The sequence below is a fragment of the Dendrobium catenatum genome, unplaced genomic scaffold (genome assembly GCF_001605985.2).
Source record: "Dendrobium catenatum unplaced genomic scaffold, ASM160598v2 fragScaff_scaffold_493, whole genome shotgun sequence".
Taxonomy (NCBI): domain Eukaryota; kingdom Viridiplantae; phylum Streptophyta; class Magnoliopsida; order Asparagales; family Orchidaceae; genus Dendrobium; species Dendrobium catenatum.
In genome coordinates this window covers 307122-332611 of record NW_021318955.1, presented here as the reverse complement: position 1 = coordinate 332611, position 25490 = coordinate 307122, and the positions used below count along the sequence as shown (strand labels likewise).

Sequence of the window (25490 nt, the reverse complement as noted above, 5' to 3'; positions counted from 1 at the left end):
TCGTGGCGGTTGCCATTTGTCGGATTCTGAACTCCACCCGCTCCAAAACTAGGGCAAGCTTCCTTCTCTTACTCTCTCTCTCTCAAGCGAAGTAGGCGGAGTTCTTTCAAGAATTTCTTGATTTATTCTTCTTCGTTGCCACTACAAACGTTTTAGTCCTTCGGTGAGTTTTTTTATTTTTCCCCTGTTTTTTTCTCTATTCGTGCACCGAGTGAGATTGATTCATTGTTTGTTTTGGCTTTTGGACATATCGGTTCTTTTTTTTAGTGGATTGATTTTGAAGGGATTTTTTGAGCAGCTTGAGATGATTTTGATCAGGTCGATTGATAGTAGGGTCGATTTAGCATTTTTGGGGTGTTTTGGGCGGCATAGGCTTAATATATGCCAAATATTTATAGGAATAATAGAGAGAATCTATGCCTTGTCGAGTTGTCCACAGAATCATAATGGGTGTCAGAGATTTGAAATGGACTCGCCTTTAGTCTGCTTAAGGAGTCTCAAAAGTAGCTTATTGTTGATGTTAGATGTACAAAGGAGATGTCAAGGATGTTGGATCCAGGTTTGTCTGTGGGTGACACTTATCTCTACGAACAGGTTTAGCAAATAAGAGCAAGAGAATAGGGTGAGGGAATCAACAAGTATGGAGAGTAAATGTGAAGCTAAATTATCTTTGTGAATAGTAAAAGTAGAATGAAGTTCAAAATACTCTCTTAATCCCTTATTTACAAGGTTAAGAGGGTTACAAGAAATATTGCACCTAAAAAAATAGAAAAAAATACATGATGTGACAAGTATATATTGACACAAATACATGGGCTAGGCTGAAATGTGGGCACATGACTCTTTATCTCTGATGCGGTTGTTTTCCCTTGACGTGTTTTGAGGAATCCTTCGATAAGCATCTTGGGGGAGCCCCTCGGGGTGAGCGAAGAGTCCCCTGAACGAACGTTGTTTTGAGTTAGGGATGAACATAGTTGATGGAGTCATGATCATAGCTGTCAATGGCGCAAAATAGCGCGCGCCATGGTGCACGGCGCACCTATGGCACCATGTTCATGTCAAGGCACATGTGTTTAAAATAGCGTGCGCTATTTGCGCCACATGCGAGCCATGGCGCATTGCACATGGCGCAAAATAGCGCGCCAAATTATTTATAAATTTCGGTATACTTATGAATATTTTTTATATTTAAAAATATATTTATATTTTAAGATAAATGAGTATTCATTGCCATAATTTCACGAAAGATTTTTTGTTTGTTGCATTCGCCGAACACATCCCGCAGTCCCTAAGTCGAGGTCGCTGAATCTATCTCGAAGTCGAAGGTTTTTTGTCTTCGGTTTGCTGCATTCGCTGCTTTCGCCGAATCCAGCCGAATCTGTCCCGAAGTTGAAGTCGTTGTTTTCGCCGAATCGTCCCGCTGAGTAGTGCTTCTCCCAAATCCTCCCCCTCCTTCCTCTGTTCCAATAAAAAATCTTACCAGCTGACTCCGATTTACAACCTCCGTCTGTTCCGCACAGCTTTGTTGTTTTGCACGGCTATTTCTTACAATAATTTACAACTTAAAATGTATGCTCGGTACCGCTAGAAACATGCTCGATATCGCTAAGTAAATGCCCGGTACCGCTATGTATATGCTGAATACCGCTATTTACATGCTCGGTACAGCTCGGTACAACTAGGTACACACTTAGTACGCGTTCGGTACACGCTTAGTACATGCTCGATACCGCTAAGACGCTCGGTACCACTGTGTATATGCTGTTTCTTTTATCTAAATTTGTTTGCTTTTAGGTGATCATAAAATGTCAGATTCAGTTCAATCTTTAAAAAAAGATCCAGCATGAAAATATGCTATACTAACAAATGAATCCGACAACAACAGTGTGACATGCATTTTTTGTGGTAAAATAACAAAAAGAGATATTACACGCCACAAACAACTCCTCATTGGGGGTTTTATGAATACAAGGCAGGTGCTGAAGATGTAGTAAAGCATAGAAAAGGTCAGTTTAGCTCGTTGGGGTTTTACCAATGTATTGGAAGATTATCTCAAGATGTAGCTGAAGAAGATAAAATCAGTAATGAATTAAGTTTATACATTAGGGGTGAAGGACTTTTTGGTATTCCTCCAGCAGTAAGACAAAGAACTATCCGATCTCCAGGTATTATTATTCACAAAAAAAATTAAGACTGATTTGTTATATAATGAAAAAAATCATTTTTCAGCTGATTGGTGGTGGCATATGGACAAAGATCCCAATTTACAAAGTTTGCTATCAAAGTCCTAATCTAACATGTAGTTCATCTGGATGTGAACGCAATTGGAGTATTTTGAACATGTAAGTATTTTACAATGTATGTGTGATTTTATATATTGTTCATAATATAGTAATGTAATAATATTTTAATTGCAGCTTCATAGCAAACGAAGAAACAAATTGGATCATGGTCGCTTAAAGAATTTAGTTTATGTGAAATATTATAGAGCACTGATTCGGTGATTCAATCATCGTGATGTCATTGATCCTATTTCTTTGACTGACATAGATGATGCAAATGAATGACTAACAGGAAAATTAGATGATGAGTCTGATGATGAAAATGACTTTATTGCTGGAGAGGAAGATTTAACTTGGACTAGTGTTGCTAAAGCTACTGGTGTTTATGATAAAAGTTATAATATTCGGTAAAGATATAAAGGGAAAGAGAAAGAATCTTCAATTAGGCATAATGTTGCTATTGAGAATGATGATGAGGAGGGTGATGAAGAGAATTATGAAGTAAGAGACAATGTTGAAGAAAATAATGAAGCTTTTTTAACATTTGCTGATGATGATTCCCAAGAAGAGTAGATTAAATTCTTATTTGATCTTTTTAAAAAAATATTGTAATATTTGAATTATGAGATATTTTAATGTTACTTAGTCGAACTTATATATGTTATGGTTGTCTTTTATTATTATGATAGCTTGTCTTTCATTTTTAATTATATTTCATATTCATACTTATTATTTTATAATTTTTATATAGCTTGCGCCATGTTCAAAATAGCGCGCACCGCGCTATGCGCCATGGCTCCAAAGGGAACTTCGCTCCATGGTGTGCCATTCGCCGTTAATAGGTATGATCATGATCATGGGCTCTGTAGGTGCGTGTTTCCTGTATCTTGGGTTGTGTTAATCTATGGAAGGCGAATGACCTTAGCTGAGGAAAACTACTAAGAGGAGCATATCCTCCTGGGGCCAGTGCCCCTTAGCGAGAAGATTTATTGAGGTAAGTCCTCTAGACAAACTCGCCAAGAATGAGCACATTCTTGATATGATCCTTTAGAGGTGAGCTCATATGTTGTGAGCTCCACTGGTACAACTACTTGCTTTCTCATAGATTGGTTATGGAGACTCCCGCTTGGGGAGAGGCTTGCTTTGAGTGCACATTGCCTTAAGAGATTCTTTCTCTTTGGTCACACTCCTTGGGCATGAACCTATTTAGATACTTGCGAGTGGCCTTCATGGGAATGTATGAACATACATTTAGCTTCCCAATTTGCTTCCTCTTTTGAAGAGCTGTTTATGAAAAAGGACAAAGAAATTAATAAAGAAAGTATTTATTATCTTCACCAAATGACAAACAGAATTTAAATAGAAATTACTGCCCCACTTCTATTGCAGCCTCAAGAGGAGCACCTTCGTCCAAGATTTTCATAATGACATTGAGTACCATCTTTGGCTATAAATAGTAGCAAAAGGTACAAATAGGGCTACATTTTTCTTGAATGAATTCTCCTAGCTCGCTTGAGAGATGACCAACGTGAGGCCCACAAAATTTGTTGATATGGATAGTCAGAAATTATAAAAGGCCCTTCTTTAATAATGGAGACCGAAGAGAAGAAGTCCAATCAAGTTGCTGGGAAGAAGAAGCAACAACAAGTGACAGTGATCAAGTAAAGTGAAAAAGGGAGAGTTGAGTAAAGTGGCAAAGGGCGAGCTGAGTAAGGTGGCAGAGATTGTGCCAAGGCAAAGATGGTCTCTTCTTTGAGTTATGATGACATGCCCCTTACTGAAAGGCACTTTAGATGAGTCTTCATATTTTAGGGAGCTTGCCAAGTTTTGGCTATAGCAAGTGTCATTCATGAGATGGCAATTTTTGATCGTAAGATAGTACCGACTCTTTCTCGTGGGGATCCAATTGTCGACAAGTAGCCATGACCCCATGCTAGAGGAAGTTGGGTGATCACGAGTGACTAGTCGAGGTAAAAAGGATTCCTTTTTAATTTTTTTGCAATTCATATCTAGGGCCACATGTTGTTGATCTTGAGTGAATCTAAGATTCACTTGACCTCAAACAAGTTTCTAGGTCACATGTTGAGTGAGCTTGAGGTGTTGGCCCTAATCTAATTGGACTTGGGCTTGCGTATGAGGACTTGGGATCTTTATGATTAACTGCTCGATGTTACTCTTAGCTTGTTGGATAAAGATGCCTATCGAGTTTATGTAGGCTGAGCCTATAAGGAAGCAGGTGTAGCACTCTCCAACTAGGAACTCCCACTCCCAATTGCTTCATCTTTGTCGTCTAGCACTTGGCCTTGTCACCAAGATGTCGAGATAACCACACTCGTGTCGTCTTTCTTGGAGGCTCTGCTTCGGCATGTTTAGGCTTTTGAGAGGAACTACGCATGTCAAGGTTGAGTATGAGGAAGGTAAGAGAAGGATAGCGGCCCAGGAGAAGGCATTCTTTGCAAGTAATGAAATTTCTATGCTGCACTGGAAGGTACCAGACTTGAGGGTCAAGGTATTGGCGACTCACAAGCTTTTAGAGTTATTGCAATCAAGCTAGTTTCTTGAGGGAGGTTGCTTCAACATGCACTATTCGGTGGAGAAAAGTGTGGAGTCTTTCAACCTTTTTTTTTGATCCTATGTAGAAGTTATTTCTAGAGAGTGAGTGATATAAACTCACCCATATATAATAAGAGCTATAAAAATATTAAAGTAAAGCAAGACAAATTTTTATGTTTTATGCACTCTTTATTTGCAATTGCAGCTTGCACTTCTTGCTAATCAGTTTACTTTATGTTTATTTCATCTTTGCCAAATTTTTGTTGCTCAATTGTTACACCTCTTTATCCAGTTACCCAAGATCAACTCTTCTATATATTATTGAGGGTAACTTTCTGATTTTTATTGGAGGGCGACTCTTTGATTTTTGTTTGAGGGCTACTCTTGATTGAGCGAATGAGTTAAATATGAGTGGATCTTTTTATAATGATGATAGAGGAGTGAGATTTTGTTTAGTAATGACAGGTGTGACTCGAGCCTCATAATTCGAGCCCCAAATATTTCTAAGGATACCCCTCCCCTTTTGGAAATTTTATTGGGTCCGGCATCCGGACGTAGCTCTATGTTCGGACACCAGTAGAATGTTGCCACATAGCTGCCCGAGAACCCGACCCAAACCGATTGTATTTTCAAGATTTACCACATGTTTTAATTATTTCGGGTCGGCCCGATGACTATATATGATTTGGGCGCAAAAATTTAAAATACCTGCCTTTTTTAAAGGTCTATTAACCTTTTGGCGGATTATTCTAGAGATGTTATACATGATTTAGAGTTTAAAGAGCGCAGAGAAGGATTTTGTGAAGTGTTCAAGTAGATTGAAGAGACGAAAATATAATTCTCTTTGGAAGACCTGGAAGAGTTCGATGAGATTGTAGAGACGTATAATATTGATGAAGATTTTTTTTGATTTATTACATGTAATTTCTTATCTATATAGAGGTTTTAGAATATGAAAATTTAAATTCTAACTATGTATGCACCTCTTTTTTGTTTGATCTACTTATAGTGTAACAATATTAGTTACTGATTACCTATATATCTCAGTATCGACTAATAACACATTTATTCACGAGTTCAAGGTTTATTGTACATCGGAACCGAGCAATACTGCAATTATATAGTACTGAGCTTATTCATGAGTACCTTTCTTTGTATTGAGACTGGCAGAGCTTTCAAGTCATATCGGTACTGATCGATACTACTCGGTACTGATAGGTATCGCTCGGTATAAACTCATTGTACATTGGTACCGAGCAATACAAGGATCATAGTACCAAGACCGGCAGAGTGTCTCGGTATTAATTCTCGGTAAAGTTTATCAGTATTAACACTCGATATTGATACTTGGTACATAATCTCGGTATAAACTCAGTATTTCTTTGTAGATGTAATTTTTTTATTGCTAAGTCTGTATAAGAATGTGAAATATGTTTGCACAGGGTGTTTACAACTTTGAGAAGGAAGCATATCCTAAGTATTGTCATTATGCATATTCTCATAGTTTTAGTGTTTGGAAAAAACATCATTTATTCTTGCCTAATTCAAGAAAAAATAAAATCAAATGACTTTGTATGTTCGAATGTAGGATTTAAGAAGGGAATTGACTTAAATGCAAAGTCAAAATTTTAAAAATCAAGCGTAGAACTGGGTGTCTAGCTATGGTTATATTTGCGTTAGTGAAGATGAAATTTGAATGGTGAAAAAATCAATAGAAAGTCACAATCATGAATTGGCTAGGTCGGATGATCAATATTTGCTCAGATCATCTAGACACATTAGTGATGAGAATGCATATGTTCTGAAATCAATGTCAGAAGCTGGGATAAGAATAGTTAATGCATTTACATACCTATCTGATGAAATGGGAGGTGTAGGAAATTTGGGGTTCACAAAGAGAGATGCATACAACTACATTCAAAATGAGAGAAGAGCCAAGATTGAGAATGAGAACATTAATTCACTAATTCAATTGTTTAAAGAATGAGTAGCTGCTGACAACATATATGCATGAGATGTCCAAACTGATAAAGAGGACATGTTGTAGAATTTTTTTTGGGTTGATGAGATGTGGAGAATTGATTACGACTGTTTTGGAGATGTGATTATTTTTGATACAAACTATCGTCTTAACAAATATAATTTTGCCTGTGCCTCTATTGTTGGAGTGAATAATCATTAGCAAAACATTATATTAGGTGTGACATTTTTATCCGAGGAGATAATTGAGTCGTTTACCTGATTGTTTAGAGCATTTTTAAAAATTATTGATAATAAATATCTCATAACTATATTTATTGATCTTGATCAAGTAATGGCTAGGACAATAGAGATTGTATTTCATAATACACGGCATAGGTTGTGCCAATGACATATATACAAAAAGCTCATTTCAAAGTATGATGTTTTAATAGTAACAACAAAGTGAAAGGCCTATTTTATATTTGTTTCAATAAGTGTGATTCTGAGGATGAGTTTGAGAGAACATGTAATTAAATGATCACAGAAGGGAACCTCCAGAGTCATCAATGGTTGAAAGATATGTACAAAATTAGACAAAATTAGTTAACAACATTCAACAAAAATTATTTTTAACTTTGACATTTTATCTACACAACGTATTGAGTCTACCAATCATGTCTGCCATGACATTTCCAAGCCAACTAGTTATATCTCTGATTGTTTCCTAGGGTTGGAAAAGGTGATGAAGACTTAACGTAGAAATGAACAAGATGAAGATTTTAGATGCAGTCAAACGGAGATATAGCATATAATTAAAAGTAGCTCAATATTAAAGCAAGCTGGCCGTTTTTATTCGAGAAAGTTGTACTCATTTTTTGAAGAGTTCTTACATGGTGTAGGTGGACTGTGCATTGATCATTCTTCACCGGACTCATCCACGTTTTCTGTCAAGAACATAGACAACTCTTTAGAGTCGCAAAAGTGGACTGTTCAATTAAATTTTTCTTTGGAAACCATACAATGCAGCTGTGGCAAGTTCGAGATGATAAGTTTATTATGTTCTCATTGCATGAAAGTTTTGAGGTAATTAGATATTGTTAATATCTCCGAAAAATATTTTTTACCAAGATGGTCAACCAGAGCTCGGAAAGATCTATATGTTGGACGAAAGAATGCGTATCAACCGTAGGAGGGATCCAGTAACATGATATTTAGAAATTATATTTGTCGATTTGCATATCAGATAAGCACAAAAGCATAGGTAATGAGGAGGTAGAACAATGTATGCTCGGTGCGATGAGTGTCATGGCTGAAAATGTTTAATTCATCATGGAAGGAAAAAAAAATAACAAGAACAATAATGAACGCGGAGCTGGGGGAGGGTATAAAAATATTAAAGATCATACGAAATGTCAGCCTAAGGGCATCGCAAATGCTAGATTGAATGATCACTGGGAAAAGAGGAAGAGCAAAAAATTGAAACCCACATAGAGGAATCCTCCTACAAGCATACAATTTACACCTGAAGATACATGGAGTCAGTCGTCGTTTATGTAACTGTTCGGTACTTTTATATTTACTCGGTATTTGTCTTTACCGAGAAGTAACTTGGTAATTTCTCCTAAACATGTTCATTTTAATGTTGGACTAGGCATGACGTATGCAAATTTTGCCATGAATGAGAAACAGATGAGTAGTCTATATAATCGGTATACGTAGGTTTATCGTATTGCTCAGTATTACTCGGTATTACGCTCGATACTTTTTGTTAACACGGTATTAATCGTATCTACTCGATATTAATCTATGCCGAGAAGTAACATAGTAATTTTTTCTAAACATTTTCATTTTAATGTTGGACATACCATGCTAATTTTGCTGTGAAAGATTCACAGTTGAGTAGTCGGTACCAAGCTGTATTACTCGGTATTGAGTAACTTCACATAAATTAACCGCTCGGTACTTTTTTATTTACTCAGTATTACTTGGTATACGTAGGTTATCCTTTCCTGTGTGAATTTCACAGCAATTGGGGCAACTGATGGGGCTGATGGGGTCATAATATTATTGCCAGAAATGGTTCTTGAAGAAGATTTTTCAGAACTTCTACTTCGATAACATTTAAATGAAGCAAGGAAGTGGTCACCCAAAAACTTCTGTATTAATTGATTGGTTGAAACAATGACGATGGGAGGTAAATTATGCATGTTCCATTCCTATGGATGCTGTGATATTGATGATAGATACTGGCTCTTAAGGAGTTCATCATTGTGTTTAGATAATGATATGCAAGACTTGTTGACTGGTTATTGCTACAATAGGGGTTAGTGGATAGGATTTCTTGAAATTAACTTGATCGATAATCATTTTTTTATCTTTGAATGCCAAGCCTTCGTGGTTCAATGACCTCATGGGTTATTTGTTCCTAGCCTAAGAGACCTTTGCTTTTCGTGCCTCACATATCTTGGGTTTAAGGATTTTACCATCGACATATGTTACAAATGCTTCCTCTTGAGAATGAGGGATGTTGGGCTCAATAAACCTCAACCCTCAAGACCATGTTGGTTCTTATACCTAACTTGAGATTCTATGACTTCAATTAATTTCCTATTTATATTTTAATAAGTAGAGTGAGAATGGGAGTTGAATCCCACCCCAACAAGATGTAACTCATGTTACATTAAATACTAATCAATGTGTAACTTGACGATCTTCTGATGCAAGAATAAGGACATAATCATGTTCTCATTGAGTGAACCTTATCTTTTTAAGGCCAATTTTAGAGTTAATTGAATCAATGGTGAAATAGTAAACTTGACTTTTAGGCCAATTCTCGAGCGCTTAGTCTCAAAATAGGCCAAGTTTTGGTTGCTTGCTTGGTAACAAACATGTCAATTTGATGCTTGCCTGTACTTTTTTCATTATTAATTTTCAGCATGCTAAAACTGAAAAGTAACCTAATTTTGATGGTGGATTAAGTTGTAAACGAACCAAAATTATGCAAGCCTTATCTCTACAATAGTGGTGAGGTAGTTTTAGAATTCATGAGGTTAGTTCCCTTGGAGAGGAACTTCTTGTGGTTTGACAAGATAAGGAAGCAAAACTTCATATAACCTAATAATGATAGGGGCCTTCCAAATCTAAGAGCATAAGTAATGTAATGGAGGGCATGGGAAGGTTAGAATTTTCAAGACTTGGTACAAATTAGTGAGTAGCTAGTTTATGAAGATATTTATACTTCTTTTCACATTTTTAAATAATAAACAAATACTTGTGTAACAACCCATGGCTATAAAAGGAATCACTAAGGAAATCTCTTATTTAGAGGCTTGTTTCCTTCAAAAGTTAGTCAAATGAAAATTTTATGCTAGGACCTTTGATAGAAACACATGAGATCTTAATAGATAAATTAACACTTTATACCAAGTTTAAAAAAATATGATGAAATCGATATGAAATTTGCATTTTGGATTAGTTTCGACACCAATTGAAAATAGGTTCAATATAATCAATTTGATCGAATTTTTTATTTTCATGCTTAATTTTGTTTTTTTTTTTCATTTTTTGTCTCTTATCTTTGTTATTATGTGCAAATTTTGGGGTTTTTCAATCTCCTTGTCATATGAATTTTGAGTATTTGATATTTTTCAACTATTCCACAAAACATTATTGCATTCTTTTTGTTACAACTATATCCGGGAACTCTTAAGAGAGTATTAATTCCACACTAACCACCAAGCCTAGCCAATATCTTTGATCTCTATAGAATGTTAATTTTTTTTAAATTGATCTGTTAAGTTTTACATTAAAACCTAATGGTCGAATATGAAGTAATATATCATAATGATAAACTAAAAAATCATTAAGAATATGTAAATATCATCTCCTGTTTTTATGTAAAAGAATTTTATTGTAGAATATTTATTGCCGGTTAAACTTCAGAACATTAGTTAATATGTTGGAAATTTTAGATTTGAACCGTCTAATAAATTTAAATTTTGATAATTTTTCTATTTTCATAGTTTATACAATTTACTCAAAAGTACTACTACAATACGAAATATATTGATTATCTTGCTCATTTCAAAGAGTATAGAAGCCATGTGGTGGGACCTACACTAATTTTAGCTATTAAAACTCAGGCTAGCATTTTGTGAGAATTAAAACCTTATAGTTATTTCATATTATAAATATTGTTTTTTAATTTTTAAACTTTTTTAGGTGAATGGTTAGTGCTCAATCATAAAGTATGTGGCTGGAACCCATGACTTCAAACATTCTCCTTCTACCATTGGGCCATGAATCATTTCACAAATTTATTTAATTATCAATAAACTATCTATGTATTTCTGTAGAATGCTGCGAGTCTCTCGAAATTTGAGTTTTATTCTCTTTCTTTTCTCCACTCAATTTTTGGAGTTATTGACTATCTATAATTGTTATTTATCCTTGGCCCCAACAATGTGCTTGTATCATTAGTGCTTTCCTTGAGAATCAAACCCAAGGAGCATAGAATTAAATGTAATGGGTAAATTAGTGGGTAGTTAGTAGTTAGGTTTACAGGTTATTATTTTGTATCTTAATGGGTCATAGGAGTTTATAAATACTCCTCATGTGGAGTATTAGGGAAGCATCCAAAACGTAGAAGAAAATGGAGCTTTGGTCCACCCCCACCCCCACCCCCACCCTCACACACACACACACACAAAAGGAAAAAAAAAAAAAACAATAATTATGATAGTGCGCCTTCTATAATTGATCAATTTTAGTAGTGCGCATTCTATAATTGCTCAATTTCTTCTTCCCTATTAATGCTTGGAGTTGTAGGCATTCTTTATGTTTCCTAGTTATCATTAAATGCAACTATTTTCTGCAAATTTTTGTTTTGTTGGTATCAAATGGTGTTCTCATTGAGGCTCGCCACTATTCAAGTGTCATGTTCATCTCCAGTCATGTTGACATTATTCAACTCTAAAGAATGAAATACCCAGCCCAAAGTTATCTAAGAAATGGAGATGAACATCCGATCATCCAAAGGAGCTTATTTTTGGAGACACAAATCAAGGGATTATGATTAGAAGTCATCTAAAAAATAAAATAGATTGTTTTTCATTTTTAGCTCAGATTTAACCATTAAATATTATGGAAGTATTAAAAGATGAATTTTGGATCAATACAATGCAAGGATAGTTAAACAAGTTCATTAAAAATGATGTGTGGAAATTAGTCCCAAGAACCATAGATCAGCATTTATGGTCATAGATTTTGAGGGCTCATATGCATCTATATCTAAATATTTTACTGATTACTACTTGGCTCACTAATTGCATACAAGCATAAATTATGTCAAAGAAATGAAAATGATTTTGAGAATAGCCTTATAAGTGCTGGAATCAGAGCAACATGGGTGAATCAGAAGGAGAGATGAAATTTCTCTTATGACAAAAAAGTTTTAACTCTTTTTTTAAGAGCAGAATGCAGAGACCTTATAATAAAAAAGGAATAAAGAGAATTGTGAAAGTTCTATTAAAAGTAAATCAAAATTTATTATTTATTTTGATTGCGAGAAATAATCATTGTATTATTAGAAAAATAACTTTGAAAATGTTAAGTGAAAAAAATTGTTAAAAGGAAACCCTTAGTCTCAAACTAAGCCTACTTTAAGAAGAACAAAATCTTCAGCTGCTATAACAATCAGGTATCCATTAGTAGATTACCATGCTTCCGTCAGTTGCCTTGTCCCAAGTCTCATGGTCTCCATCTCATTCGAGTCACGTAGTCGCTAGATAGGCTAAACAGTAAACATGACCTCCGCATCCCGCAAGACCACACTTGCAAGAATTTTGTTGTTATTTGGTTCAAGATTCGCTGTTCATTGACCCATATCTTGCACCAAACGTGCTTGTAGCCATTGGTGAGTGATGCCTTTGTTGAGATCCGCCTTTTCCTGATCTGCCAACGTCGGCCAAGATCCTTTCATCTCTACTGAGATCGACCCGTCTTCGCCCACAGCTCTGGCGAGATCTACCAACCTGCACCAAGATCAACCCCATGCCACGCCCCATCGTGTCGTCGCTAGATCTTGCTTTCCCAACCCTGTGCTCACATTTTAGGCAAGCTTTAAGTTATGTATTATCATTTAATGCAATTATTTTTTGTATTTTCTGCAATTTACAGTTTATTCATATCAAATATGCTTAAGGATCTGTAACAAGTTATGTGGATTACTAGTTAAATAATAGTAGTAGATATTTGAATAGAGTTACGGTTATTTGGTACTTTAGAGCTTATTGATTTTTGAGTAGTCATGTTTTTCTAAAAATAATTTTTCATTTGGAGATATTATGATATAAATGAAAGAATGAGACGAGCCTCCTCAAATTTGAATTCTTATCTAATTCCTTTTCTCGCTCAATTTCTGGAGTTGTAATCGCTGCTTATCTTTCACCCAACAATGGCTTCTTATCCCAATCAAAACTAAAATTTTTTCAATGCGCCGATACTGAGTTTGCAAACCTTTTCTCATACAGCAAATGATCTTAATTAAGCTGATTTCATGCAATTCATTTTCTAAGGAGATGCTACCATTTTCAATGTTATTTGAACTACTACTATTGCTGTACAGTAATGCTTTGAATTTCTTGCCCAAATTCCATGCGTTTTTACCGTTTTCTCTCTTTGTTAATCAACTTTTGTAATGCTTTTTTCCTTGGTTCATAAATTTTAAAATGGCTATTAAAGGGTGTTTGACGACATGTAGTGCTAATAGAGCGTTAATATGATGTTCGACGGCATGTAGTGCAGATGGAGCACTACTAAAATGCTTTAGCTAGAGGACTGTACAAATTATTACTGTACAGCAAATATTGTTAATTAAGTGTGCTTTTGTTAGCTAATTTTTTAGTGGACATTTAGCCCTTTCATTTTACCTCCCTCTCTTTCATATTGTAGCTGAACTTTCATACCAGTCTTTCGAACATAAGAGTTAAGTAGGGCCACGCAACTTTTTGCTTGAATTTTCATGGGTTAAAATTATTTAGTCTAATCTGTGTGCACTCTGAAACTATATTATTTACACTCGACCCTTTTGTGTAACGCCCCCTTCATTTTTGCTAACATCAAGTGGGCATTGTGTTTTTACATCATTATCCAGCCTGAAGCAAGAACCATCATAGTAATTCAGTACCCTACAAGTTGAGGATAGGTCAACAACAGATTCGGTATCACTAAGAGCTGAAATTCGAATAGCTTGGGATCTAGCCTAGTCTAGTCCTTTCTAGGCAATTTTAGTTCTTTCAGTCTTGTCAATGAGGCTATGCCTACTCAGGAAGCTGTTATGAAATTCTTGTCTTTATGGTCCCTCTAGTTCATGTTAATCTTTCATTAATTTTTTTATCATAGTACTGCAGTAGTCAAGTTTCCAAAAGTTCATCCTAATCTGTGGAGATTATTCATGAAGATCTTGACTCATAGAACTTACATTTCTTTTGGTAGCAATTCTTAGATAGCCGGCACTTCCTCCAAAGATTTGTATCCCTCCATTCCTTTAACGACTTCCAAAGGTGCCTTAAAGTTGATCTTTTCCTGTAAATTTTCTCTTTCTTATTCTAAATATTGTTAGCTTTTCAGAAGATTACCTACTGATAGTTGTTCAAACATTAAACTTGGACCCAATATTTGCCAGTAGTTGAGATGACTATTATTGACGGCGAGACATACTTTCCGGGAGATGTTTTTTATAACCTTTCATGTTAAAATTATTGAGCTGATGCTTTAACAAGCTTGATTTTAATTAGTTAGGACGAGGAGATAGATTCTGCTTGAGATGAATCGTTAAATGTTGTTTTGTCCAGCTACAAGTGCGAGTTAAATCAAAGATTTTTAGAACTAGAAATATAATATTGTTGGTGCGGGTCTCAAAAAATGCTATACTTCTAGGGTTATTGAGACTGCAATCAAAAGAAATTATTGGCCTAAGATAAGGTGGTAGAATTTTTGTGATTTGAAATTATTAATCTTTCAAAATTGATTGCTAAGAGAGAGAAATTAATGTTTTTAGGTGAACGCAAATCATATGTGGCTCCATTGAGAAGATTGTTATAGAATTTTTAGTATAGTTTGCAAGTAAATCATATAGTGTTAAGGAGATTTGGTAGTGTAGTGACGACATACTAAGGGTTATTCAGGAAAAAAATGTGGTTTCAAATGGTGGCTAAAATTGAAAGCTACTGAGGGTTGTAACAAGTATAAAAAGCTAGAAGTTTTGCTAAGATCATAATTGGTTGAGCAAAGGGAAGAAGAAAATTATATAAGAGAGAGAGAGAGATAATCTGGATTGTGCTAACTATAGATAAATTAAATTTATATGCTATATAATGCAGCTATGAGGAAGAATAATGAAACACAGGCTTTCAAAAATTATCTTAGTTTTCAAAATTCAATTTAGTTTCATACCAAGAAGTTTTAAAGATCCAATTTTGTGTTTGAATAATTAATGGAAAAGTATAGAGAACAAAGAAGGATTTTTTTTTTAATATTTTGAATAGGCATATGATCAAGCACCATAAGAATGATTTTGTGCGCATTAAGGAAGAAATGTGTGCGCCAAAGTTATGTTGATCTTACTGAAGATACGTATGATTGAGCATTGACTAATGTTAGAAATAGTTGATGAGTGGTTCAAAAAGTTTCAATTCAAGGTAGATAACATACCAATTAGATGAGTAGATAAAATCAATATTAGAGGACTAAGAAGATGGGGTGGACCTAAGGTTACATTGAGAGTGGTTCAAAAAGTAGTTCAAAAAAGTTTGTAAAGAGTAAGTTAACTCTTTCACAACACTCATAATGTTAAATGAGAATTCATAAGTTGACCCTAAATAATTGGGTTACGGTGGTAGTCCGATTGAGACTTATAATACTATCTTTTGTCGCTTTATTTTCTATGGAATACTTGTCTAATTAGGTCATCTTTTAGTGCCTTTGTTTTTGCATTATTCTCTGCAGTTGTGATATTCCCTTACTTCAAGTTTATTTTAGATAAAAAAATAGAGCCTTAACAAAAACAACAATAATATCAAGCCTTTAACATAATTTATATTGTATATTTACTGCAAAACATTGGCTCTTAATCTCGAGTCTACTTATTTTATTGTTTCTTTGTTGGAAGCACATTTTTGTCTTCATTTTCAGCTAGATCTTTGTTTGTGTGCTTTTCTGCACGGTGATTTGATGCAACCAAAAGTTCCCAAAACAAGTAGGAGACCCTTGGTCACAAAAAAAAAGAAACACAAAATAAAAATACCATAACACAAATGACACTTAAACACTTAATACATTGATAATAATAGCATGAAACAACACCTAAAGATACCAAATTAATCTTTCAAATTGATGCAATCAAAAGATTGCCAAACAACTTACAAACTAGGACTTTCACGCTTATACGACAAAATAACAAAATACAACGATTAAACGAAAAACAACTTCACTTTTATAATAGAAATATGACGCTTACAATTTATAACATAAAAGACTCCTAAAACAATATTTTCTTTGTTTGAGAAGAAAGATACAAGTGGCGTCGAACTTGCGGAGAGAAGAAAAAAGGTAAGAAGTCCGAGATGAAGTAGAGGACAAGCTCGCAAGCTTTTCCACGAAGAAGCCCACAGGTTTAGTTCCAAAAATCACTCACACAACCCTCCTTTAAGCACCAAAACATCTAATATATATATATATAGGAGAAAAGGGGCAGCCAAACAGCCAAAAACCACCTCCAACCGAACCAATCAGGTAAGGGAAAACAGTAGGCCATCAATTGTCCAGAAGCAGAGCCCGATGAGCCACACAGGGAACTGGAAAGGCAGCCACAGGAGACAGGAACGGGCACCACAGAGAACCAGAACAGGCAGCCAAGGGGGAAGGAACGGGCGGCCAGGGGAACCGGAACATGTAGCCAAAAGGGGAAGAAACTAGCCACGAGAGAAGGAGTCAGGTGGAGGAAACCGAAGGGCTACAAGGAGGGGAGGAGAAAAAACAGCTACGGGAAACAACAAAAGCCAGCCATGGGGAGAGGAAAAGGCCACGGGACAGGTGCTGGTGGAGAAACCGAAAAGCCAAACATAGGGGGGATGATCTCGCCCCCCCCTGCCTACATCATGTTTAATTGATGCAACCAAAAGTTCCCAGAACAAGTAGGAGACCCTTGGTCACAAAAAAAAAGAAGCACAATTTTTCTTTATAACTTGAAATAAAGGACATAATAATGCTTTAAACTCATAAACATAGCAAGACACAATCTAAACCTTACAATAGACTATAAAAATAACATCTAAAGGAGCTTGCATTTGTTGAGAAGAAACATACAAGTGGCGTCAAACTTGTGGAGAGAAGAAAGAGGTAAGAAGCCAAGATGAAAGCGAGGATAAGCTTGCAAGCTTTCCCAACGAGAGAAGGGAAATGGAACAAGCTCGCAAGCTTTTCCATGAAGAAACCTGCAGGTTTAGTTCCAAAAATACCTCACATAACATCCTCTTTTTAAGCACCAAAACATCTAATATATATAGGAGAAATGGGGCAGCCAAACAGCAAAAAACCACCTCCAACCGAACCAACCGGGTAAGGGAAAACAGGAGGCCAGCAGTTGTCTAGAAGCAGCACCCGAAGAGCCACACAGGGAACTGGAAAGGCAGCCACGGGAGATAGGAACGGGCACCACAGAGAATAAGAATAGGTAGCCAAGGGGGAAGGAACAGGCGGCAAAGGGGGGAAGGAACTAGCCAGTGAAAGTTCGTCAGGGATGTTAATCCCTTATGAACTAGTCCCGAGGCTAACCAAGAGGGAAGGTGAATTGATATTTAAAACTTCTTTAAGTAAAAGAAAAATCTTTTTATATCTTGCACCGGAAACAAATTAAATCATTAATAAAAAGATCAATCAGAGATTTCACTCAAGCAATTAATCACAACAAAAATAAAGTGTGAAAATAGTAAAGGAAAAACACACTAGATTTATAGTGGTTCGGTCAAAGCTTTACCTACGTCCACTCATCGGAGGCACCCTCCGAGTATTACACTAAACTCAGTGTCTCCTTTAGCCCTCACAGCTAGGTGGAGAAGCCCATACAAAATCACTTCCACCTTCCTTGGTGCGGCGGAGTAGCCGAGTCATTTGACACCAAAGAGATCTTCTTCTTCCAAAAACTTCCCTCATGACGACCCTTGAATCCGATGGTATTAAGGTGCAAGCTTGCTGGAGCAACCGTGTGAAACCCCCTCCACACTCCCTTGAAACCCCTCCAAGAATTCTCTCTCAAACTCCAGCATTTCCTCTCTCCATTTCAAGTTCTCTCTTCAAGTTTTCTCTAGAAGAACGAAGCTACAATGGCTGCCAAAGACACTTTGGAAGTGCCTAGACAAAGCTTAAATAGAGGGCTTTGAAAAACCCTAAAAATTAATCTTGGCGGCAAAAATCGTCCAGGACGATCTCAGGATCGTCCTGTACGATGTGCTTAAAAAGAGGGCTCCAGAAAATTCTAAAAATTTAATTTCGGCGCCAAATATCATCCTGGATGATCGCAGGATCGTCCAGTACGATGTGCAGAATTTGACCTGATAGTCCCGAACAATAACTGGATAGTCCTGGACGATCAGTACAAATTTGTACAGATCATCTAAAGACGATATTTTGGATCATCCTGGACGATTAGTAGACAAATTATGGTATTTCGTCTTGGACGATTTAGGAAAATCAAGTATCTTGGCAAATATCATCCGGTATGATATACTGATCGTCCAGGACGATCTAATTGAAAAATTTAACCATAATTAGTCCCCTAATCACATGATTAATTTAGACATGATTGGTATTGATCGTCCAGAACGATATAGATCGTCCAGGACGATTAGAATAAAATTTGAATCTTAAATCTTTGCCTAAATTATCATTGACGGCAGTTTTTCAAGATCATAAAAAATCGTCCTGGACGATCCAAAATTGTCCAGTACGATTAGTTTAATGAGCTGATCGTCATGGATGATATAAATCGTCCAGTACAATTAATTCAAAACTTGAACTTCTGGATTTGACTCAATCTCACTGCCCTCTGAGTGTGTGTGTGGATGGTCACCAAGCAAGCATACACCCTTACAAGACTTGACTCAAGAAATTAAAAATACATCAATGAATATTACAAATAAAATTGGTTCTACCAAAACTTGAGTCTTGAATGGTGTATCGTAATCCTGAAAAGTTAGTATACACACAAACAAACATATATTGCAAATACAAGTAGACAACAGAAAGTGAGTCATAATATTTGTTATCATCAAAAACATAAACTCGTAAGCTCGAGTTGCAACATCCAGGGGGAGGAAACCGAAGGGCCACAAGGAGGGGAGGAGAAAAGGCAGCTACGGGAAACAACAAATGCCAGCCACGGGGAGAGGAAAAGGCCACGGGACAGGTGCTATTGGAGAAACCGAAAAGCCAAACATAGGGGGGATGAACCCCCCCGCCCCCTGCCTACATCATGATTGTCGGAGGCTTTAATACAAGTGGCAGTGTGGCACTTTCAAAGATTCTACTTTTACTATATACTTGAGTGATATGCTAATTCGTTAGTCTTTATTCTTAGATATATTCATCTAAACAATGTATGTTTAAAGTAGATTTAAATCTTCTAATGTCTACGAAAAATATTAAGATAAGCTTTAGATTTTAATCTGTCATTCTTAAATATCCTGTAACTATAGAAATTTTTTAGACTTGATTTGATTTAGGGTTATGGTCACGATCATGCTATAAGGTAAATTTTGTTGACATATTATTTGAGAAAATGACTGAATTGGTCCCTTGACTTTTTTCTGAAGGATTAAAATAGTCCTCATCTATATAAAAGTATTAATTTGGTCTCTTGAATTTTTAAACAGAGGCTAAATTAATTCATCCATTAAAAACTAATGGAAAAAAATCTAAGATTTTAACGAGAAATAGTCACATTATGGATGGCGAAGGGGAAGGGGTAATTTTAGGAAAAAAGATAATTTGTTGGCATTACGCATGATCTTTATCTACTCTTGCTTATATACTAAATTATGAATGCACCTATTGTAAACAAGAAAATATAATTAGTTGCAATTTATATTTGCTAAATAATTCATAAGAAAAATTAAATTTCCTAAAATACCCTTATTTTTTAACATTGTTAACTATAACATTCATTACTTTGTATGGCGGGATCATTTAGGCCCCTATTTAAAGATAAGAGACGAAAATGAGACTTTCAAATAATCAAGATCATTTTGGTCCTTCATAAAGAGTTAGGAGATTATTTTGATCCTTATCTTCATACCTTTCTATCATAACTGACAAATTTTGTACATCTTATCCTATTGCTTATGCTTTTGTCATCTTAGTTTTTGTAGGAGTTGTTTGGTTGCAAAAATTGTAAGTGTAAAGTAAAAGAAATGAAGGAGTTTTGATTTTTTTTGTTGCTTAAAGTAAATTAAGTACAAAGTTTTGTGCTGGATATTTGGAATACCCAAAATAACTAATTTTGATGAATGTAAAATTCACCCAAATTTGGTGAATTTCTTGAATTTCAAATATAAGTAAAACTCATAGCTCACGACTTTATCTTCTATGCGTGCCGCCATCCTACCACAATTGTGTCACCAGTCAGGTGTTGTCTGCCTTGTCACCAATCACAAGATCATCAACAATCGCCATCTACTACCACCACTTTCCGACACCATTGATCGAGCCTCTGGCCACCTATTGCCATTGTTGTCATTATAAACACATTAAAGTATTTCAATGCATTTCATTTGTAGTCAACTAAACAATTCATATATTTCTAAAATATTTACAAATTAAAAAACATTTAACTAAACTGTCGCTTAATGAGGGCTTAAGAAGGTGGTTGAAAATGAGTAGTTGATCGTCTTATTTTCTTATTGAGGGTGTTTGATAAAGGGAGCATCATTCTCTTAGAAATCTTATGATAAGTGATAAGAATGTTTCCATGCTCTTGTTTCTTTTGTGATGATATGAAATTATTAAATGTGCTTGATCAATTTAAATTTTTGGCGAACTGTTGCATTATTTGGTTCATGATTATGCCATAGGATAATAAGATCTCATTTGATTGTGCTTCTAAAATAGAAACATATTTTAGAAAATAATGTTTTTTTAATGTGAAAATTAAATCATCGCCTTTAAGAGAATTTTGAGAAGGCTTGTGGAGTGTGAAATAAATTTGACATTAATCTTCATCCGACCAAATGATAGATTTATCAAATCTCATTATTTTCAAAACATTGCTTCTAACTTAAAGAAATCAGATGAACCCAAATTTGGATAACATCTATATAGAGCTTCACCTCTTACATCTGGTATAATGTTTCAAAATATATATCTACGACTGCAAGGAAATCAATTTATCACCATCATTTTTTTAGAAGGTATTACATTTATGTTCAAGTGGACATCGAATTCTATGCTTCTTTCAACTGATTGTTAGGTTCCTCGCCAATGGTATTTCAACAATACTATTTTTGCGACCTTCTTGGACTGGGCCTTGATTAAGAAGCTGTTTCATTGGAGTGTATTTAGTGGAGCCTGATTAAATGGGATCCCAAGGGTTTATGCTTGCTGTATGAGGTGTCTATATTGTAGTAGGGACTTTAGGAATGATGAGAGAGTGGTGGGAAATTGTTAGTGAAGAGGGGAAGGTTTACCAAGTGGATTCTCTTGACTTCTAAAAATTAGTGTTGAATTCATGGTGAAATTTCCATCGTTAGAAACACTTAGGAATTCTTTGTGATATTTGTAGTTGATTTCTAGAGTTTTTGAAGGATTTCTAAGTGATCTAAGGGCTTGTGAATTGTGATGGAGGCAAACGCTAGATTAGGTATGTAGAAACCTAGTTTGGCTGAATGGGTGTTTGTCTTGTGTTTTTTTCTTGATGGAGGTTGGTTAGAATTCCTTATGGATAATGAGGTGATTTTGTAGATATATAGGAGATCAAGTTTAAATACATACTTTAAGAACAGCAACAATGAAAATTAATCCAACCTACCAAGGAGAAAATTTAGCCACCAAGCCAATGGAGCAAGAAAATGTCGAAGTACTTCACAATTCTTTTTTCCAAATAAAAAATAATTCTTCATTACATCAATCCTTACATATTAATACAAGTATTCTAAAGGTTCCAAATTGAAATTTTGAAAATCACAAGTAGTTGTAATGGTGGTTCCTTGAAACAAGGAGGTGATTGGTGGGAGTGGATTGACATGGCATGGCCACTCTCTTATTTCATGAAGAGTGGGATGATGTGGCTCCTTTTGTGGTTGAGGATGATGTGGATCCTTCCTTGGACACCCCAACATATTGGAATTAAATTTTATAAGCTTCCATTTGACTCTCCACATGATTTTCAGTTAATATGAAGCCTTGTTTGACTACTTTGAATCTTAAACTCTTTTAAGACTTCCAAAATCTTCTCTTCATGACTTACAATATAAAGCATAAGAACATTACAACAGAATTAACACATGCAACAATTACAACATTAATTGTCTTGACATATGAACAAATATATAACAATGAAAAATAAAATATAAATACAATTAAAGTGATACGAAGGGATATTTAATTATAGTTAACGTTCTCATGATATTTTCAGGTGGAGGAGGCCATCCATCCAACTATGGTTGTAAAATCCAAAATTCTTTAAGATCCTATGAAAACTTCTTGCTCTACGTTGTTATTATTATTATTATTATTATTGTTTTAAAGCTAAAGAAATATAAAATAAAATTTTCATTGCAAATGTAATGCGCCCCCAAATACCAGGTGCCGTAGTTTTAGGGTAAAGAGACACGAGTTTTAGGTTAAAGAGACACGAGGAAAATGCTTACACAAAATTATGGGCTAAATTAAATGTTAGATTTATTTTACTGTCAATCAAATATAAAAAAAAAAATTCTCCACTTAATTATCTTCATCCAAACAAAGAGATAGGAGTAGTAAGGATCATATTTACTTTTCTCTCCATTCTTAAAATACAAGGATCCAATCAAATAACCCCTAAGCTGTATCAGAGTGGAAGAAAAGTTTTAATTCAGTGGTAATTTGGGCAAATTTTGGCTTGATTATTCATCTGTCATCATTGATTTGAGGTTCAACTGGACTAAATTCTATGTTTCTTTGCAACCGAGTCGAAGGTTCTTTGCAACTGTCAAATGAGGTATTTCTTATAACGTGTTGAACTTTGCTTTTGGTTTAGCACCATAGATTATTTACAAATGTTGCAATAAGTTTCTGATTCAAAGATTCTCTTAAAGGGCAATTTTGGGATTCAATGAAAGTGAAAGAATGATATGTAATAGACATTTTGCAAATTTATATTTAGTCTGCCAATCATAATATGAGCTTTCTACTGCTTCATTTTCTTTCTCTCAAACTTCCTAGCATCCAAATAGGTGGCTTTATTGTAGACGCAACTTTTGTTCTTTTCAATATTCTTGGCCAAAGGTACAATGTTGTTGATTCACTCAATTGATTCTCCTAGACTAACTTTGTGTTATTTAGAGTTTACAACCACCGAGGCCTAAACTAATGCTTCATTTGGTATTGTTTTTTATTATTTCTTGAAGCAGCTTTTTAGTATAAAAATTAAATTTTTTTACTATAAAATTATTTTAAGCAGTAAAAAGCCATCTCAAATGAAGCCTTTGGGACATCTTTCTTAATGTTTTCTATAGCAACTTTCCAGTACAAAATTTCTAGTTCAAAAAAATTTTGTATTTGAAAGTTATTTTAGAAAGCAGTAAAAAAATAATCCCAAACGAAGCCTAACTTGTGTTATATCAAATTTCTACACTTTCTTCATCACTCATCACCTTACTGTCCAGTGCCCTCCCCCCTGAAGTCAAATTGATTCACTTTCAATATTCTTATTACAATTTTTTTTTACTACCTTGTCCAGAAACATGATGCAACCAGTCAACTACCTAATTAGTCTCCATTGAACAACTAACATGACATTTTCACCTAACTTTTAATAACTATAGTCTGAAGGTTCCTCATTTTATTCCTTTCCCTTTATTTAAGCCCCATTTTGTTGTCGTAGGTAGAAAGAAAGTGATGAATTTTTTTTTGGTCAATCACTGAAAATGAAATCATTGGTATTTATTATATAATTTTTTTTTTATCTTTTTTAAAATATCTTTACATACTAGGGCAATCAAAGAGTAAATGTACCAAATGGTCCCTAGACTTGTAGGATGTCCATTTTTGTTCTAGGCTTTTTATTGTGTTTAATTTTTTCCCTTGAACTTAACAAATCTTTATCAATTTAGTCCTGCCATTAGTTGGACTGAAATAAAAGTGAAGTTTTTTAATGAGGTATTTTAAAATTTTTAGAGGTAGACCTAAAAAGACTTAGGTATAGAATATTAGAAATGACATTTTTCTTTATTAGATTTAAATGAGAATTTGACTCTTAACATGACACAATGGAGAAAAATGATTTATGTAGTTGATCTCATATAGTGGTATAAAGTCTTGATGTTGATGTTGTTTTTTTCTTTTTATTTTTTTTTGTTTTTTTTTTGTTTTTTTTTTGTTTTTTTTTGTTTTATTTTTATTTTTATTTTTATTTTTTTTTCTTGATGTTTATGTTGTTATTGTAAGACTAAGGCTTCGTTTGGGATAGTTTTTTCACTGTTTTCTAAAGCTGTTTTCCTTTAGAAATCAGTAAAAAAGTTATCCCAAATGAAGCCTAATTTCACTGCTTGATACTACCGTAAACTATGAAATGCTTCTCTCCATCTATTTTCATCTTAATGATAAAATTAATTTGAATTTGATGAGTTAGGATGCTAAATTGAACACATGGAAAAATCTATGACTAAATATTTCAAATAGTGATATGATGTCATATTTGTTCTACTTCAATCCTTTATCCCAGGTAATCGCAATGTCCACTACCACCCTTTTCACTGCCAACTCATTTCAAACCAGAATCAAAACCCCAGCAATTTCCTCCAAGCTGGTGAAGCGCCCAGCTTCCCTTTCCTTCACCAAATCCATTTCAAAAACATCCAGACTCAATACTGAATCAAACGGCTTCAAAGCTACTGCCATGGCAGTCTACAAGGTTAAGCTCATTGGACCAGATGGCCAAGAAAACGAGTTTGAAGCTCCTGACGATTCTTACATTCTGGACTCCGCCGAAAACGTCGGAATTGATCTTCCTTACTCCTGCAGAGCTGGGGCTTGTTCGACTTGCGCCGGCCTCTTGGTTTCAGGCAATGTAGACCAGTCTGATGGTTCCTTTCTCGACGAATCTCAAATGGCTAATGGATATGTCTTGACTTGTGTCTCTTATCCCAAATCTGACTGTGTTATCCATACTCATAAGGAAGGGGAGCTTTACTAAATGAGAAATTGATGCAGCATCTGGAAGGTTCAGAGTTAGTTTCTGATAGTTTCAAATGAAAATGTACTTCACTTGTTTCTGCTTGTCTTTGATAATGGCTGCCATTTGTGCTGTTTCAGGGCTGTTTATTTGATAAATGTTGGTTACTGTTTGTGTTCCAATGTAAGGATTTTATAGACTGGTTTGATGACCAAGCTGTGTGCTGAGTAATGATGCTTTTTTTTGGGATATCTGAGCCAATTAAGACA

At 35.0% G+C, this 25490-nt stretch overlaps 1 protein-coding gene across 2 annotated transcripts; it reads left to right on the top strand.

The window, feature by feature from the left end:
• Positions 1 to 25490, top strand: LOC110108152 (ferredoxin, root R-B1). Of its 2 annotated transcripts, none has more exons than XM_020838668.2 (2): positions 1 to 163; positions 24772 to 25490. In XM_020838668.2, the coding sequence occupies exon 2, from the start codon at positions 24781 to 24783 to the stop codon at positions 25240 to 25242; it is 462 nt and encodes a 153-aa protein (XP_020694327.1). In that variant the 5' UTR covers positions 1 to 163; positions 24772 to 24780; the 3' UTR covers positions 25243 to 25490. The 2 variants fall into 2 exon arrangements, with proteins under 2 accessions (XP_020694327.1, XP_028550336.1); XM_028694503.1 differs by lacking the exon at positions 1 to 163 and adding an exon at positions 14339 to 14359.

Excerpts from the sequence above, each read along its gene's own strand:
- LOC110108152 (XM_020838668.2), top strand. The coding sequence starts at position 24,781 with ATGTCCACTACCACCCTTTTCACTGCCAACTCATTTCAAACCAGAATC.